Source organism: Pelecanus crispus, chromosome 10 (assembly GCF_030463565.1).
Source record: "Pelecanus crispus isolate bPelCri1 chromosome 10, bPelCri1.pri, whole genome shotgun sequence".
Classification (NCBI taxonomy): Eukaryota; Metazoa; Chordata; class Aves; order Pelecaniformes; family Pelecanidae; genus Pelecanus; species Pelecanus crispus.
The window spans coordinates 32,717,526-32,736,880 of NC_134652.1; the positions used below are offsets into that span (position 1 = coordinate 32,717,526).

Here is a 19,355-nt window from a genome sequence, read left to right on the forward strand (position 1 = left end):
TTGAGTGGCTAAACAAGGTGGGTCCAGCTAATGGCTGGTTGCAAAAGTAAAGTCTACGAATGATGACAGCAGCTGCCTTTAGAGAATGACACATTTGTATGACACAACCGGTATCTGAAATGTGGCAGGGGATCATAGAATCATAGAATGCTTTGGGTTGGAAGGGACCTTGAGAGATCATCTAGCCCAACCCCCCTGCAGTGAGCAGGGATTGAACCCTAGCAGTGGCAGATCTGAGGGAGTTAAAATAACAGTTAAAACCTGCACTTGTGATTATCTTATTTCATTCTCTAAAAGCCAGGAGACACTAATCTCCATTCAGTGCCTTTTAAGTATGTGACCTTACCTGCCATGCCCAGATCTTTTGATCATCTCTCTGGCCATGGAGATGCTGAGCATCGCCTCCACTTTCAGTGCAGAAATACAGTACAGAGACACTTTTTATACCAACTAAGTTCTGTGGTCTAGACCATTCCCTGTCAGGATAATTTCTGACATAGGTTTTTGGCTAAATGGTCCATTTGGTAAAGGCATAAGGTTATTTTCTCACTCAAACAGGCACTATCCTTCTGAATTTACTCTACAGGACCCACTTGCAAGCTTGGTTACCTACTGTGACCCTCACTGTGTGCTTTGGCGACCATCTGTCTCTCTCACAGGATATTTCCAATAGTGCAGTATGGAATTTCCTGTGGTAGTGGCTGTTCTTGTAATACATCAAACAGGGCACCGCAAGAAAGGAACATGCAATCCTTAGGACATGCAATACTCCATATTATGTCTTCTAAGGAAATTCCACCAGCTAAAGGGGCAGTCATTGCCTTACTCATCACACCCAGCCAAAGGCTGTGCTTCCCTCCCTGCCACCAGTACTGATTATCTGCTTACTGGGCCAGCAAAGCACTTGACTTAAACCCTGAATTTGCTCACTGTGCACTGTAATGTTCAGAGATGCAAGATGTACTGTGCTTTTGTACAGTACTGATTGTCAATAAAACGTAATTTAGCTAAAACAAAAGTACTGCTTGTCAATAAAGTACAATTTAGCTAAAACAAAAGGCCTATTTCTGACAAAAAGCTTCCACAGCAGTAGAGGCAGTAGAAGTGATCCAGAAAACACTGACATTATCAAAACTACAGGTTGATTTTTTTTTAATATCCAAACTGTTATGTTCAAACTTTCAAACAGAATGGCAGCATGAGCAGTAGGCATTTGCAAAGTTGTTATCAGCTGAAAGCGGTGTTAAAGAACGTTAGCTAAACATGTTTCTGCTACTGCGCTTCTACCAAACATGCACTCCTACACACGCTGGAATCCATATGCCAAACCCGGTGTGAAAAAGGTTGCCTCAGAAACCCTCGTGTGTGTATTGAGTAGCTTTCTTAGTCAATTTGTACATAGACTAGACAGAAACGTGTCTTTTAACAGCCAGATCACCCATCCCCAGGATGTAAGCAATTCCATGGGATATGATGAAACTTATTTTAAAAAACAAAGGAACTAAATGTGGCATGTAATCATTTAGAGCAAGACTGGAGGAAAAATGGTCCTGTTCAATGAAATGTACAGGAAACATTTAGGAAACCAGAATATAACTTTCAGGATTGTTAAACAAAGAGAGAAAGAAAACTGACAGTAATTTTATTGGTTTTCATTAGAATTTTGAATTTCCAGCAACCTCCAGGGTGTTCATTTTGTACTTTACCAAAGTGCCATAGACAGAGCTAGAGAAATAACAGGAGGTTTGGGTTTTGATGTAACTCCCAGAGTTAGCCCAAGTCCACAAGTGTGCAATCTATACAGAGAAAAACTGTTCACACAGTCTTACTTAAAGCTGCTTAACAGCTTAAAATGATAAAAAGTCTTTAACACAATTTAAGAACTTAAACCACTTAAACTGTTCGAAGCAGCTTGTGAGTTTGAAGAGTTTTGGCGGGGGTGGGAGAGGCATCCCGGCGGAGCAGCAGCTCTGGGGACAGAGCTGGCAGGCTCCCACACGGTGTGTCCAGGCAAAGGGGCCCTTTTGGAGCCAGATGCGGAATGCCTGCAGGTGACGTGATGGAGAAGACGGAAGAGTTTTCTGCATATTTTTATGTAGCATTGTGTATGTGCCCAGATTGCTTTCCTTTAAATAATGTGTCAGGGAATCTTACAGGTATGTGAGGGGTAAGCAGTGGCATCCCCCCAGTGAAACAGGGAAGAGGGTGGCAGAAAAATATTGTCTATGACAAGTCTTCAGCTGTGGAAAACAGCTTCAGCTCATGGGCCAAGGAAAGGCTCCTCAGCAGTACTGTGGAGAAATCTGGAAGAGCTGCAAGGCAAAATGTTTTGCTTTTATGGCTCCAGGAGCTGGAGGCAGGTGGGAGGTGGCGTGAGTGGGCCTTTCAGATGTTTTGAGGAGGATTTTTTTTTTCTGAAGGATTATTTTGGGGAAAAAAAAAATGGGGTGGGGAAGGCAGAGAGGGTTGCTTTAGTTTGATCTCAAACAACATGAGTTGGTTGGTCATACCAGAAGCACGTTGTTGTTATTATGTGAAGTTATAAATTTATAAAACAAAATAAACTATTATTATAGTATAAGATAAGATCCGGTTTGGTCCCTGCTGCCACATGTGGTGGTCAATGGCTGAATGTGTGTGGTGTGTGTGTATGCTCAGATGAAAAAAATGGTGGCACTGCACAGAAGCAACACTTGAGGACAAAGGAAAGAGGCACAGGAATGGGAATGAACGCCTAAAGATGGAAAACAGCTAGGATGTTTCTTCTAATGGCAGTGATGCCACCTTACATGTTTTGAAACTTGGCCTGGCTTTTATTGATGCAGGCAGTTATTTACACCTTTCTCTGCTGAAAGGGCTGTAAAACAGGAGTGAATTACATTCTGTACAATTTGAAAATAAATGGTGCATTCACAGCCACTCACGTTTAGGCCCATTTACACTTCCAGAGTGGTATGATGAGTAAATGAAAGTTAGGCCTGTGTGTGAATGAAAAATGCCTGTTTTACTAGAGGCTGTGAAAAGAGAGAGAGACTTAGTGGAAATTGGAAGAGAGACTTCTATTTGTTTGTTTAAAACAGTCCTATTGATTTGGAGTCAGGTGGAGTATTGGTGTAACTGCAAACCAATTCCACTGAATTCTGCAAGGTATTTCTGGTGATGCTGATGGGGCTGGAAGTTTATATTTATAATCTGAGTTTTTCCTGTGCTCGAGTAAGTCTTTATTGCACTACAATCTTGTGCAAACTTGGCATCGTAATATTTAACATGAACATTATGTCTCCCCAAAAAATCTTTACTGGGTGAAAAAGAGCTCGGATATAGTTAAATTCATATGATCTCAATACAGTTAAATTACTCCTTGGTTTTCTTTTATGATGAGGAAAAGGATATGCAAATGTTACTCGGTGAGGGTAAGTGCTTTCTGACTAATGATAGACACAGAAAGAAACCATTTAATGAATGAAATCTTACTAATGTACTACATAATACTAATATCTCAATATCTCTTGAATTTCAGAACATTTCAGGATCTGTCCAAACAAATGGATATATCTTACGGTACAGTCAGGGATTCAGCAGTGTATGAATACTTTAAAGCAAAAGGAACAAACCCTTTGGAGCAGGATAACACATTTGCTGAGCTGTGGAGGACTATCAGTAAGAATAATGGGGCAGATAATTGTGTATCAAACCCTTCTGAAGGCATCAGGAAGGTAAGACTGCATCACAGGGGTTTTCATTTAATTTTTGTGCTGTATCGATGTTGTTTGCATGGAGTTAATAATGTTAAGTCACAGGAAAGCAATTACGTAGTCATTTAAAAAAAAAAAATCCCTACCTAAAGTTCTTTTTAATAACTCGATGGCAGATAAGAATATTTTGGGGTAATGGTTTTGAATTTAAGTACCTTAGCTCTGCCTAAGTCTTCAGTATATAAGTCCTTCTTTGGATCTGACCATAAGATTTCTAAGTTTCTTGGGAGCTCCAACATTACCATTTTGAATGTCATTCATTATATTATCCAGGTACTGACTCTTGTCCTTTCCTCATTTGAGTGGGTTTTTTTCCTGAGTTGATGGATTGAACTTATTGAAAACATGAGTAAGAATCAAGGGATCCACTGAATGTGTACTTATTTCTCTTAGAACAGAAATTTAATGCAATATTTTCTTTGGTTATTCCAAACGTAAAGAAAATGGATATACTCCTTCACATGTCACCATGGTTTCACCTAGTTTTATTTCTCTCAGATATGACTACATGATTTTTTTTGTGAAACTGAGCATTGATGTGGGATTCAAGCACTTATATAAAAAGGCTTGGCATCCTACTACCTTGTGCCAAGTCCTGTGATCAACAGCCCTGGTTCACATCATGCAAATAAACACGTCCACACTTTGTCACTCTTAGTCTGCCTCTCTTCTTCTCTGCTTCCATTCTTGTAGCTCAGCAAAAACAGATACTAAATAACACCAAACCACATGTGCCACGTTATGGCAGAAGGGATGCAGATATGGTGAAAGTGTAAGGTGCTGCTCCTTTAGTGAAAAGCATCCCCTTCATTAGTCAATTGATTCTTTTCACAAAACTAGTGAACAGCTGTTATTAACGTAGTGATTATTTGATCAAAGTTATTCTGTTGTCAGTGGAACACTGATTCTGAATAAATATATTACTAGTTCTTTTTGCTTTTGTAAGTGGGAAATAATAAAATGGTTGGGGCTTGGGTTTCTTTTTTTTCTTTGAATCTTTGCAACCTTTTCTGAACAGTCAGAAGGAAAGCATCCAAAATTTTCTGGTTTTTACAGTGCCATAACTGGGCTGAATACAGTAACACAGGCCATCCCATTTCCCAAATCAAAGTCCTTTAACATAAGATTCCCAACTGTTTGTGTAACTTCTGGACAAAATCCTTGTACAAATACTCTTGTCTGTTCCCGGCACAGGAGTATTTAGTCAACAGTTTGGTTCACCCTGCCTTTTCTCCCATCTCCCAGCTGAGCTTTCCTAAAGCCTGCACTCAGCTCCAGGAGCCTTTGGTACAAGGTAGAGCTTTGGCAATAGCAAAGTCTGCGGTGTGTTGATATCTTTTTTTTTAATCTGCTCAGCACTTTATGAAAATGAGGCCTCTATTCTGAGAGACTTTGTTAGCTTTTAAAGGAGGTAGAAATAGAGACATTAAGTAAGTACTTTTCTATGTACCCTGGCATTAAAACCAATAATAAAATAGTTTACCTTAGAAAAATGCACAGTATTTTACTTTTTTTTTTCTTTTTTACCATTCTTATGTCAGTGGATACTCTTTAGCAGTGAGACTGTAAATACTCTTATGCTGTAAGCTTGCTGCATACTGCCATTTATGATAGCTAGATTTGCCTAAGCCAGAAATGTAACTGTAGATTGGCAGGCTGTTTAGAATACCAATTATATTGTCTGTACAGAGCTGGCAGCTCCATCCCATCTATGTGATAATAACTTTTCATATTAAGTTTGATTTCAATATTGTAGGGTGATTTTTATATAGCTTGATCCGCTCATTCAATTAATGTCAACACTAACCAAATTTACTTCAGTCCCCAAAGCTGACCAAGGCTGCTATTTGATTAGACACCTACATAAATTGGGCTTAGTATTTAATAACATTGTCAACTAAACTGTTGTGTTTATAGTTTAAATGTTGCTCTTCCTAGCTCATTGAGCTCTTTGAATAAACAGACAAGTTTTCCATGTCAAGTATTATGGCTAGAAATTCTGTTTTTCTAAAGGAGAATTGATGTCAGCAAAGGAAATGGGACTTTCCATCCGTAACCATGCACTGCTGCACAAAGGAGATGTAAACGTGCCTTAAAAGTGTGTTTTATAGGAAACGGGAAATCTAGATCTCTCTAGCATAAAAAGATCCCTAACACATTTTTCGGAATGAGGACTTGCCTGACACAGTGCCAAAAAAATCACTGCTATGCTTTTGCCCCTCCTTCCCCTTTCCATTTTCTTCAGACAGCATCACAGTTCAGCTGCAGTTACAAACAGAGCAATGCCACTTCAATGCAAAACAGGAGAGTGCTGCTTATTTACGGTACAGGCAGGTATTTCAGATGTTTGTCTCTATTCCATTTCCCAGAGATTTTCCTACTCCCTTTGACTGGATAAAAACAAAAGGATAATAATGGAAGACAGTCCTGACAGCTTTTGTGGCATTTGGTTGCCATGGCAGAGGTCTCTCTTCAGATAGAGCACAGTCCCCGTAGCTGCAGTGGCCATCTCCCATTGTCAAGGCACAGCTTTTGCAACACTGGTAGAGCCACAAAAAGGGCATTAATGCACTGCAAAGTCACATAAGCGACAAAAGGACGTCTCAGAGCCAGAAAGGCGAGTTGCTTTTGTGGTACTCCCAAGGCAATGGAAAGTGGTCATTGCAGATGGAAAACGTCCTCCTATTCATAAACGTCTCTACATAGCGTAAGAGGAGGTTACCATTCAAATCACCAGTCCATACAAAATGCTATTTTGCCACTTGAGTTTTCTGGTACTATAACAGACAAGGACTGACTAACGCTGCCGTATGGAAAGTTTCTTTTTGGTTCAAGCTACAGCCAGAACCCCCAAGAGGCATGCACTGCATAGCTCCTGCCACTTTATCCCAGGTGGACATTGGCATTGGAATCGCACACGTTTCTAAGCCATTTGTAAATCTCAGCAAACTGTTTGCATAATACCTGGTGGCACTCATTTCTTCAGGGTAATTATTAGTTACCACAACGTATGTAATAACCTGTGGCTTTTTTCATTGTGGGCAGCCATTTTTGCTTTGAATGAATGAAGTAATATGTTCCCTATGTATTCCCATATATATACCTAAGAAAATTAAACTGTTATTGTATTTTTTTAAAAATCTTGCTTTGGTGCAGACTGTTTGTTCCCCTGCCCGATCAATTAGGTGCCAAAATTACTCTGAATCCTTTCTTTTCTTCATCTGTATCATTTTTGATGAAGTGATCAAAACCAAGTACAGTACAAAATGTAAATGTATCATTGATTTAGGCAATGGCACAGTAGGAGTTTGTTCCTTCCCTTTTTTGCTTCCTTCAAAAAGTTTCTTTCCCTTAATGAATGCTAAACATTAAATCAGAGCATTTCTTGTTGAACAGTGGCCTCTATTCATTTTTATTTTGAGAGTAAAAGTAATTTAAAAGTTCAATGAATAGGATTTTTTAAAACTATTTTTTCCAACAATTTATTGTCCACAGTGAATTTTATATTGTGAATTGTGGTTGCTCATCCATATGTTTTCATGGGTCCTTATAAATTTCTCCATTTCCTGACCCATCAGCCATCACTTTTTGATATTCTGTGGTACCAGCCATATAATGGGATCAGCTACAGCGACACTCCGTTCTGGCAGTAAATTAATGATGAATGTTGCATTATTCTTGCACTTTTGTCTTTAGTATGGTAGCTTCTTCATAAGTTTCAGATAAATCACAGACAGCGATTAATCTGAAATTCATCGTTTTCCAAGCTATTACGATTTCCTACCATGCTTTCTTTGAAAACCCATTGTTTTAGCATCAGTAATCCAGGATCCTTTGAACAGTATTCTTCCATCTCCCTCCATGTTGAAGAGTGACATTATGAGGTTGCCTACTGCTTTTCTAAAGTATTACTTTTCTCTTTGTGGTCCTTCTTATATCTAGGAGGCAATCTTCCTTGGCCTTTTAATTTTTTATGATTGTGAAGAAAAAATGTTTTAATATAAGTTTTGCCTGGGGGTTTCTTTTTTTCTTAAATCAGTTTTCTTAAACCTCTTAAATCAAAGATAAATCTGGTGTCTTTGGTGTAAACCACCACAGTAGTTCCACCTATGTGGAATAAATGAGTGCTGCTTTGGCCGAATTTCTGTTAAAGAGGCTTTTGAAAGTTTAACCGAGCTATTTTTGGTTTGTTCTGCAATATGTCTGCATGCTGAGAGTCGCAATAAGGCCATAGTAAAGCAGCAAAATATGAAAGCCAATTAAAAGTCTAAAGTATAAATTTTAGCATATTATTCTGTGTTTCATTTCAGTCATTCTTTATTCAAGCTATCTTACCTATTCTCAGCTAGCATTTGCCACATTCCCTCTTACCATCTCTCTCTCAATATATTATCTTTGCAATGATGTCTGATCACTAGAACATTTTTATTCCGTTTTGGGCCCTAAAATGATGCAATCCAGAGTTTAGATGGCTGAGCTGTGAATGCAAGAGCCTGAGGATGTGGATCTTTGCTGTATTGTGGTCAGGAGTCAGTTGAATGGCTAGGTGCATCTGTGTCACATGCAACTAGGCAGCCTTGATATGTGTCCTGCTCATACCTCCCGTGGGTCAGTGCCAAGTGTTTCCTGCAATTCTTAGTCTTCCTACCTCCTACCCTCTGGCCTGGAAGCTAAGGGGTATGCACATGTGCACACATGCCTTCTCTCATGTGACAAAAATGAAAAGTTTTTTTAAAAGTTTTTGTTTGATTTTTGGTCAAAAATAAGTGTCAATTTGATTTTATTTGGCTTTTACTGCTTGCCTACTGAGGGTATATAAAAAGTAAAGATATCTCAAACACACATATATATGTATTTGGTTGTGTGTCTTGTATATACTTTTCCAAAGTTTGTCAGTTTTTCTTTAAATTGAACAAATGGTACAGCTTAGCTGTCACAACAGATATTACAGAGATGTGAAGGATGCTGAATTTAGACTGCAGCTAAACATTTGGTCATAAGGAAACTTTCCATGCAATGAACATTTCTTCAGAGAAGAAAATTACACAAGTGGAAGAAGTTTTGGAAGAGACAAATCTTCTCTCAGGAAAAAGGGATCTTTGGAGATTCTGGTTTTGGCAGTCAGAGAGGGGAAACAGGCTTACATCCGTTATTTCTGTGAGTTGAGAAGTATGCATAACTAAGAGTTTAAAACTCAAATTCCTACTCATGCTAAAATGATCAGGCTGTTAGAGAAATAAAGCTCCACAGATGTGATGGCACTGGATAGAATGATTTATGTCATAAAAAATATAAAATTGATATGAAGAGACCTGGTAAACTTTCTGTATTGACCACTTACAGTTGTAGGACATAACTTAGGATAGCAACATTGCAAGTGCAAGAGAAGTAGACCTTGTCAAAAGATCTGCTAACATTGAAAGTCAGTGTACAAAGCTCTTCTACATAAAACAACACACGGAAAACCGAGGCTTGAAAAGTAGAATCAATAACGTGATTTTTCTCTAGACATTGTCTTAAAACTGAAATCAAATATTTGAGGAAGACTGTGTTCCTCAAGTATTACTAAGAAAAAGATGAGGAATGTATGACATGTTGTCAGTGTTCTTCTTTTGTAAACTGTAAATTTGAGAAGATGATTTACAGAGCATTTCTGAAACAACTAAAAGATACAGCTATTTAAAACACACAAACATACGAAAAACCAACCAGAAAAATGCAAGACATGTTTTAGCACAGTGATTTAGGCCAAATCTTTTCTGGGTCTCCTCTTTCTGTACATCCATCAGGCAAGTTTTTGTTCTCTAATAACATAGATTTTGATTAAATTCTGTGTACAGTAACAAATGCTGTTGTCTTTGGCCCCATGAGTACATATTTTTAATGCACTTGGACAGTTTTCCATCAGAGGTAGCAAAAGCCTGTGTACTATTTACCACAGAACACAACCTGCCCGAGATGTGCAAAACCAGGGCTTTTGATGGTCCTTCCCTGCTAGGAACACCAGTGGGACTGATGCCCATTGCCTCTTGTCCCTAACCAGGCAGGAGGCCTATCAGCACCATCACAGATGGGAAAGCATAAAATGTGAATCGTAAAAGCCCATCACAGGAAGAGCAGAGGGCAAGATGCAGAGATTTGCTGCTAACAACCCAGTTAGTTATGGGTACATGATCATTCAGAAAATACCTTTGAAAAGCACATTTTAGGCTTTTAACAATGTAGGTTGCTGGCTGAATATGGCCCAGATGCCTTGAGGAATCACTCCCTTGCCATCCTTAATTTTTCATGCATCCTTGTGTTGATAGGTTATGAAGCCTTTTCTGGCTGTCGCATATAGGAGAGAGTGACTTATTTGCTCTTTCCTCCTTTGCGCCGCCATTTCCAGTTTAAGTAGACAGCCAGGGATAGTATTACAATGCAGATGTGGAAGTCTTACTCTGGTCTGGTTTCATACAGTGACATTTAAGTGAGAGATACTCTTATGAACATGCTAGTTTAATAAGTTGTGTCAGCTAAATCAATATGTGACTTTAACAGTAGAGTCCTGTGGCTCCTATTTGAATAACTCCTGAAAGGCCCATACTGTAGTTTAGATTTTAATGATGTTTTGTACTAGTACAACAATAGTTGTCTGAGGCTATATGCATTAATTACTGTCACTCTGAACTGACCAGGGAGCTGACAAAGGAGAAAGTGGGGACAAACCCACAAAGGTGGCATACCCTTAAAAAATTATTTTCAAAGTGGTCAGGACAGGCTCATTTAAATCTTACCAAAGAGGAAGGTTATAACATTTTTACTCTGGTTTAACTCAAAAGCCAAGGAATTTGGAGATCTTTGATTGCCTTGATGCAGATAAAAGGGAAGGGAGGAAAAGAGGTGGATTGTGGCAAGAAGCTTACAGAAAATCCAGACAATATATTTTAATCTTTGTTTCCCTGGATTCTACCCACTAGAGGATAACTCACTGATTTGATTTATTGTCATGTTTAAACAACTGTCAGGGACTTCAGAAAGCTATGGTTTATATCAAGGCATGGTGAAGTAAAATTAGCTTAATTGCTCAACTGAGGAATCTAATACAATAAAATAACTGAGGGAGTCTTATAGGCTTACAGGTGAATTTAAAACTGAGTTTATACAAAAATTGAAAGGTGAGCTAATTCTATTTCAGAGCTGCAGCCATTTGCTAAGGGAGCTTGATGATTCAGTTCCCAGAAAGAAATATATGTAGGACTTAAGCTCCCTTCCTTGCTTTGTTCTGACCTAAAGAAAGATCTGAAATCACCCAAAGTTTAAAAAAAAAAAAAAAAAAATCTTGGAAGTCTACATTTGTGACTACTCATTTATTTGCATTAGAAGTTCCAGCCCATCTGTTCCGTTGTGCTCTGGATGTTCACTAGAGACTTTAAAACATACTACTTAAATACATTAGAAAACCAATGATTACTTTAATGAAACAAAATGATGACTTTTTTCTTTACTGAATCCCTATCCAGAGATGTTTCTTGCATCTTAAGTTAAGTAAGGCGATTTACATTCATCATATGCACTGCGTGCAGGCATTTGTTTGAATCCCAATTAAGGCTGACATTTAAGGACATCTGCATGGGTGTGTGCTAAAATAAAACAATATTTGTCCCAAAACTAAGATAATAGGAGATGCTGGTGATTCTTCTTACCTGTGAAAAAAAGAGGGAACTCTTTAAGCTCAGAGCATGCCTTTTATTACAGGACTAGCACGGCTCTCAGAAGGGGCTTTGTGTATTTACACGTTTATATGGGGAAAGCTGTAAAGTTACCATTTTGGTGACTGTAATGGCTAGGAAGCACCACTTAGTGCTCATACTGTACCTATCTAGTTACATAAATGTGTGGAACACTCCTGCTAATCCATGTCTCCTACAAAACATATATGAAATTTCATCAGCTAAGGCAATAGCTTTCATTTATAATTAATTACCTGTTATGTAAGCCTTCCCCACACTTACAGTTTGCTATGTTATCCTATATATCCCTATTAAAAATGGAAGACATTTTAGCGAGGTTTGATGTAGATGAGGTACTGCTGGGAAGGAAGAGCATTCGAAATGTATCAAGAGGTTGGAGGTCTACAGATAAACCGTAGCCTAATGAAATACCACCACAGAGTAATGACAAGCTCAGGGTTTGTTTGATTGCTTGGTTTTTGTCCTACCTAGAAATGCAGTTTAGCTTAGATTTTGTTGTGTTCATGATGTATTTACAGGCAAAGAAAGGAAACTATGCTTTCCTGTGGGATGTGACGGTGGTAGAATATGCTGCGCTGACAGATGATGAATGCTCTGTGACAGTCATTGGAAACAGCATCAGCAGCAAAGGATACGGGATAGCACTCCAGCATGGAAGCCCCTACAGAGACCTTTTCTCGCAGAGGTAAAGTGAAACAAAGCTCATGTCATAGGATTCCCCTCTACAAGCAGCAAGGCATCCCATTTGTGGTTCACGTTAATTTTGGCAATTATTGCATAAAGGACAGTGAATAAATGACAGCAGAGAGGTTATGAGTTCAGGCTTCAACAAAGCTGCTACTTTTGCTCCACGTGCATCTGTTTAGGGAGCAGGGGACTGGAGGTGGTGTGTGGCTCACACCTCCAGGCAGCACTGCTTCTGGCAGAAAAAGGACTGATGTCCTCAGAGCTTTGTACGAGCTAGGGGAGAGATTGAAGAGACATCTTTGATTCATGCTACGTTTTGCAGGCTGTGAAGCAACATGTTCCTCCCTACAGTAAGCAAGTAGTAATTCCCTGGTTTATCCTTTAGGATAGACAGGTCGAAGCCTCACAGAGGTACAGGAAAACAAGAATTGCCGAGTATTGCATGGGATTGCCAAGACTATGAGACTATGCCATTTAGTGATCTCTGAGCTATCAGCTAGGAATACCTTTTTCACGTGAATCTGTACACTTGAAATGAAGACGTGCACTTGTGCAGGCACGTGTGGCCTTAGCAGAAGGTGAGCGGGTGCTCTGCTCCAGGCAGGGAGCTGAAGCAAGATTTCCTTGTCTTGCTCCTTCTTTATAAAAGGGGGTAGAACTCCAGCTGCGTAACCAGAGACAAAGCTGCTTCGAGAAAAGATTGTTACTAAACAGCTAAAACAGTTATCAAACCAAATCCAAACCGAATCATTCATGGAGAGAAGGGACACTTCACAAGAGGCAAAACAATGATTAATTAGCAACTGTTAACACAGTAATTTAGGCATGAAGTAACAGCATTGAAGTAAAATCCTTTTGAATAAACTACATTTGCTGAAGCAAATGAGTTGGTCGCTGTTTAAACAGATTTGCATTAAGTGGCGCAGAAATAGTAGCATGTTTAGTCTCACATGATTTTGAAATTATTGTGGGAGAGCAGCAATGGAGTGGGTCAAGCATTTCGCTAGTGGGACCAGCTGTTGCAGCTGAATGTAGCCAGACCAGCCATGACTAACTGGAATACGGTGATTTCCCTTGGAAATGCTTTTTGCATTGCAGTGGAATTTTTGACAGTCTCTTCTTTTTCTAAAGTTACCCAGTGGAGTTTATCTGCTGCTGTGAGTAGAAAGAAATCCTGGTATAACGGAGTTTCAGATGACGAATACTGCACGGCGGTGGTGGTGGGATGGAGTTTTGAATTGTGGGATGGTAGATTTAAGAGTTCTGTGACATACGGAAAAGACTAAAAAACTGTGAAAAAGTATCATTGAAAATAATACTTGTCTTTCGAAATTTCTGCAGGATCTTAGAGTTGCAAGAAAGCGGAGATTTGGATGTTCTTAAACAGAAATGGTGGCCACGGATGGGACGTTGTGACCCGAATAGCCATACCAATGCACAGACAGATGGGAAGGCACTCAAGCTTCACAGTTTTGCAGGCGTTTTCTGCATTTTAGCAATAGGTCTTCTTCTTGCATGCTTGGTGGCAGCATTGGAGTTGTGGTGGAACAGCAACCGTTGTCATCAAGAAACACCGAAAGAGGTCCATAACTTTTATTCTTATCACAATTAAAAGTAGAAAACACAAAAGAAAGAGAGAGCGAGTGGAAGTTGTGGGATTTTAGGTGCTCTCATACAATAAATTTGATTTCTTTTGATTTGCCATACTAAGCTTTGCATATAACTTTTTGGGTGGTTGTTTCTTAACAAATAAAAAAAACCAAAACGTGTCTTTTGTGCACATGGAAGGTGCCAAACTGACAGCCCTGGAGACTAAAGTCCTCTATTTATTTATAGAGCAGATACAGCATGGGCAGCAGCAGTGCAAACTTCCCCACATTGCCCCACCAATGTGCCTCAACCCTGACCTGGAGAGACCACCTTTAGGGGTAAGAGAGTAGTTCAGAAACATGCCCTTGGCCTCTCTGCTGTGAGTGACGGGAAGGCCAGTCACGGGCACCCAGTTGTGCCATCTGTGGTAATGTTTTCGCTGATCTGAGACCCCCATCTATCGGCTGTGAGAACCATGTCCATCCTGCGCAGGCTGTGCAGCTGCCAGCAGCTGGTAGCTGTTTTCCTTCATGGCTGACCTAGGCTGACTTTGAAGAGGTACATGAGCAATTAAAAATAAACCAGCTAATTATTAACTTAATAAGCCATATTGCCGTGACACTGTTTAAATGCTTCCTTTCTTTTGAAATCAGTTTTATTTCTAAAAGGACGAGCCTCTGAGTAAACCAACGTTCATATAACATTCTACCTAGGAAAATATATCTGGGAATTTCTTGGTTTTGACGTTTTCATGCTCAGCAGCGAGTAGTAGTTAGCAATGCTACGATAGAATAATCAGTCCATACTCAGCTCTGTCTTGCATGAAGCCTGTATTTGTTTACATAGATTAAACCTTTAACAAACTAACCTCTTGTAATTTTGGAGACACCGAGGCATTTGTAGGTGCTTTCATCTTGGAACAGATGTTTGTTACAAGCAAATAACAGCAGCGAGCTGCACTACAGCTGGAAAATAGTACATAGCCCATCAATTCCAATCTATGTTTCTCATGTTGCCAGGAGTACTACACTAATTGACGTACCTATCACCTGGAAGCAATTCTGGCAAATGGGATCTGAAGATATATGTTGCAGTCTGTAATGTTGTGAAATATTTACCAGTAAGATTCCATTCTTCTGAGTTCCTGCTTCTCCCATTTGAATTCATCCATCAAGTGCTTGGTGATAAACATCTGTACCATGTTTGTGGGACATAGCTGCAAAGTCACTTGCCTGTGGCTCCACAACAAACAATAGCGAAAGGGGAATTTTGGTAAAAAGAAGCATGTCTCCTTGCACAATACGGCACTCCAAAAGCAGGCACAGGGAGAGCGTGAGTAGGTACTCTTGCTTATAATGAATCTTTCATATGAACAGAAGTGCATATTTAACTGCTCTTTGGTTAAATACTGTAGCATTTTGCCCTGCTGCCTTGTAGAAGTCACTCCTGCTGGTAACCCCAAAGGCATTAGCGTGGCTAAAGCCTAAGCCCTAGCAGAAGACCATTCACTGCCCACTGTGCAAGCCTTGCAGGGCAAATGGCAGGGATGTTGTCTGCAGTCCTTGTGCTGCGTGTGCACAAGCATTTGTCTTGCCATACTCTTCAGTGTGTTCCCCTCTCCACGCTCAGGGACTCGCCTTTGTGCATCTTTGTAGAGTGAGATGAGAATATGCCCCCAAGGCAGATTTTTATGTAGGTGAGGTGAAATAATTCACTCTTACTGCAAGGAGTTTCAAATGCTCAGTTTCCATCTCTGAAAAAGGATCTGTCTTCCTGGCTTTAAATATTTTCGTTTTGCCCATCCCCTTTATTTCTCTTTTTATATCTGTAAGGATTATTGCAGATCCCTGGGTACCCCATCCCATCTTTTCTCCCCTTCCCATCCCTCTCCTCCTCCTCCTCTTTCCCTCCAGTGCGTTCTCAATTACAGATTCTCTGTACGTCCTCTTTTGCAGTTTCTGTCACAAACAATACAATACTTTTAAGCTTCCGTTTTTTCAGGTATACTAACGTTGCCCATACGGTAAAGCTGTACTTGGGAAGATCACGGGTGCGCGGGGCTGGGTCTAGCCTTAGAGCGCAGCCGGTCTGGGTTAAGGGAGGCAAATTAAACTCAGCAGAGCGCACGCAAACAGGCTCAGGCAGGGTCAGTGATGTGGGTGCTGCCCAGAGAGAGGGAACAGAGTCAGTGGGAGCCCGGGCGCAAGTAGGTGTTAAGGCTGAACGAGAAAGTTCGCGTTGCAGAGGCGAGGGCACGGCCATGAGGGCTCGCAGGCCCAGCCGGCCAGCACAGCATAAGGAGGGCAGGTGGGGCGGGCGGGATGGCACGTAATGAGTGGTCCCCAAAAAGGACAGCTGCGTGCGATGAAAGGCGGGGGGCCAGAAGCATCTCTGGATCAGATCAGAGCAGCGGGAGGGAAGGGCGGCTGCCGCCAGCGCCGGCGGCGGGCAGGGGCTTCAGGGACCCTGGGCTGCTCTCAGAGCCTGAACTTCGCTTTCCCCCGGGCCCCCGCAGACCGGGCCGTGCAGCGCACCGACCGCAACCCCAGCTCCGAGCGCACAGCGCGGCCGGCCCGGCCCCGGCGGCAGCAGCCCAGGGCCGCGTCCCCGGCCGGCGCCTGCCCCTCGGCCCGGCCCGGGCGGCCGGGACCCGCCAGAGCCGCGGCGCCTACGTGACAGCCCGCCCGCGGCTAATGGCCGCCCGCGCGGGTGGGGGGGGGCGCGCCGGGCTGGCAGGGCCCGCACCATCTGCTCAGATAAACCGGCAAACGAATGGGGCAGATATTAATTGGAGGATTAATGGGCGGCGATATTTTATTTATGTACTCCTAGTGAGGAGGGGTTGAAGTGGGATTGCTGGTGGCTACTGTAATTAAGATATGAAACCAGGTTTCGGAAGAGGTGGTGTAGACTGGTTGAGGATTTTCAACGTGTTTAGGAGAACCAAGTTTCAAAGCTTCGGAAAGGACAGGATCCAGGGATGAGGGGAGCGTTGAGTCTTGGGGACCCCTCTGCTTGAGTGAGGAACCGTGGCTGAGCATCGCTTAGGGGATCAGAAACAAAAAGACGATTTGATTTCCAGGAGTGTATTCCAGATATCTCATTTCTGTCAATGTGTATGAGCCAGCGTTTCTACAGCAATAGCCGTAATGACAGAGCTATGGCATGCACACCATACACAGAACATTAAAATCTGCTTCTTAGCAGCATCTGATACTCCAGCCAAGTCATTAGTTCAGCAACAGCTGCAAACTTCAGTCATGCTGCTGCTTTTGGGAAGGCTTTGGCAAAACACGAGTGTTGTGGTATCACCTAAAGATTGTGGGAACTGGATTGCCTCCCAACCATTTTCTTGTGTGCAGTGCAGAGCTTGTAGAGGGTACGGAAGGGGCTGATTTTCTTGCAGCCTAGGATTAGAGTTTGGCGTTGGCCTCATGCAGAAGTCGCCTCGTGAGGCGAAGGACAGGGAGGTGGCGTTTGGCTTCTGTGACCCTTACCCCCTTAGGAGCTTTATAAATCCACCGTAGAAAATTACAGTGGATTCAGGACCGAATGAGGAATTGCCATAACTTGCGGAGCCCGTGTGTAACATTCTCTCTTTGGCTTGACCCACTCGGTCGGCTGTATCGTGCCAACGATTGCCAACTCAAAACCAGAGGTTGGGAAGATGGAGGCAGGGCTGCTCTGGCAGGTTTATGACAGGCTTGGCCAGCCATGCAGCTTGCTGGAGAGAGGGGGGAAGGATGTTTTTTCAAGACTATCATTTTGTATGTCGAGGGTCTGTGAAGTCTGTGGCTGGAAGACCGTGTACAGCCTTCATTAGCATTGGAGAAGTGTTTTCAGCTGACATGAAGGTGTTGATATTTGCCAGTTCGTTGTCTTTTCCTCTTCAACTTTGTATTCCTTTGCCTTCTGTGGAGGTTAGCCTGAGCCAATACCTTGAGGTGTTGAAGGACTCAGATGTCTGTGTGGTATAAATCACAACTCTTAATTACAATGAGTGTGAAAATTGTAGTGTTAACTATGTAACTGGCAGGAACAGGAAGCCTATTTTTTGAAACCTGACAGCTAACTTGAACTTTGACATGAATCTGATCTACATTTGTAGAGACTTTATAAGAAGAGTTACGTCAGACAGACTACTTCCAATGGGTATATTTTTTGCATTGTTTGCATACAAAGAAAATCTGCCTCACCCAATTAAAAAAACAGTATTGTTTCTACCCATTAAGTCAGTTCATTAAAGTAAACTTCCAGGAAAGATGGACTTCCTTTACTTTCCCAAAAACACAGTTGCCATTGGTTCACAATTCTATCATGCAAGGACTAGTGACGTTTCTTGCTAGAAGAGTGAAGGGTGGGTTGACTTTCTTTTTCAGGATGTTGATACAAAATATTTTTATTCTACTTGAAGCAGGTTTGTAAAAATGTTTCTAATGAGTGCTGCTGTAAAAATCTGAATGTTATCCCTTTTAAGTCTTCATTTAATCCTTAGCAAATCAGATTAACAAAAGAAAGATTAACTCCAACATCAGGAAAGAATGTATAGCTGCAACACCATGCTGCATTCTTCTGTTAGGGCTCAAGTAATCTCTTAAAGTTGGAAAGATACCTAGTAATGTTTAAATACCCTTATTATTTTCTAATTCAGGCAAATTTACCTTTAGTCATCTTTTTCAAATCAGATTTTCTAGAATTTATAACCATTCTCTCCTAATTACTGTTAATGCCCAGCCATCCTATACGCAGAGTGAAATTTAGCCAGCTCATACATCTATCTGTATGTGTTAAAATCTTGAATTTGCACAGCTGCTACTCAGCCTATGATACTGATATCTAATTTTTTGACTTTGATAAGCTTCAAAAATTTGGAGAGTAGTAAAATAAAAAATGACAATATTTATTCTGGAATCTTTCTTCAGTCACTCTATGTCCCTTTTAAATAACTGAGCAATCAGATAAAGTTATTGAAACGTGGTGCCGTAGAAATGTCAAGTTTTCAATAATTATTTCTGAATTTCTATGTCTTTTGGTATGAGTCCTATGCATTTATTTCACGATATCAGTAAGCTATAATGTAATTTGGATCATTTAACTGCCAAGGGCTGTGCCACATCATCAGGTTGTTGGTATCTTTTATACCATTTGACACGCTGAAAGACAGTTTTCAAATCTTCATTGTCATTACAATCAAGTGTAGCTGCTTACTGCAATGGACTCCCCAGTATCCTCTATGCTTTATCAGCTGTGTCTTATTGTGATGTACTATTCCACTTGAAGATTATCACTTTGAGATCTCTTCAGAACTATTAAGGAAGCACTCCTAGTTCATCCACATACTATACTCCAAAACATTGAAAACATAGAAGCAAAGATAAAGTATTGTATTATTCATGGAAAGAAAGTTGAATTCCCATATTTTTCACTGTGCACAAGGTGTATTCACTAAAAAAAGGTGTATTCACTAAAACCAAATTAACAGGCAACTGGACATCAAAGAAAATTAGTCACTTATACAGGATGATTTTTTTGCTGGGAACTGATACTTGTTACATCTTCCATAAAAGGTGATATTGATTCACTTATTGTT

General features: G+C 40.8%; 1 protein-coding gene across 3 annotated transcripts in view; it reads left to right on the forward strand.

Moving 5' to 3' along the window:
- The window catches only part of GRID1 (glutamate ionotropic receptor delta type subunit 1), a 543,067-nt gene that overhangs the window by 510,743 nt on the left and 12,969 nt on the right, over positions 1-19,355 (forward strand). For 2 of the 3 annotated variants that reach the window (XM_075717629.1, XM_075717630.1), the window contains exons 13-16: positions 3,521-3,716; positions 12,007-12,173; positions 13,517-13,757; positions 14,017-14,103. In XM_075717629.1, the coding sequence (XP_075573744.1) occupies positions 3,521-3,716; positions 12,007-12,173; positions 13,517-13,757; positions 14,017-14,103 (691 nt within the window). The remainder of the gene's footprint in view (positions 1-3,520; positions 3,717-12,006; positions 12,174-13,516; positions 13,758-14,016; positions 14,104-19,355) is intronic. The other variant, XM_075717631.1, reaches the window with a different exon arrangement.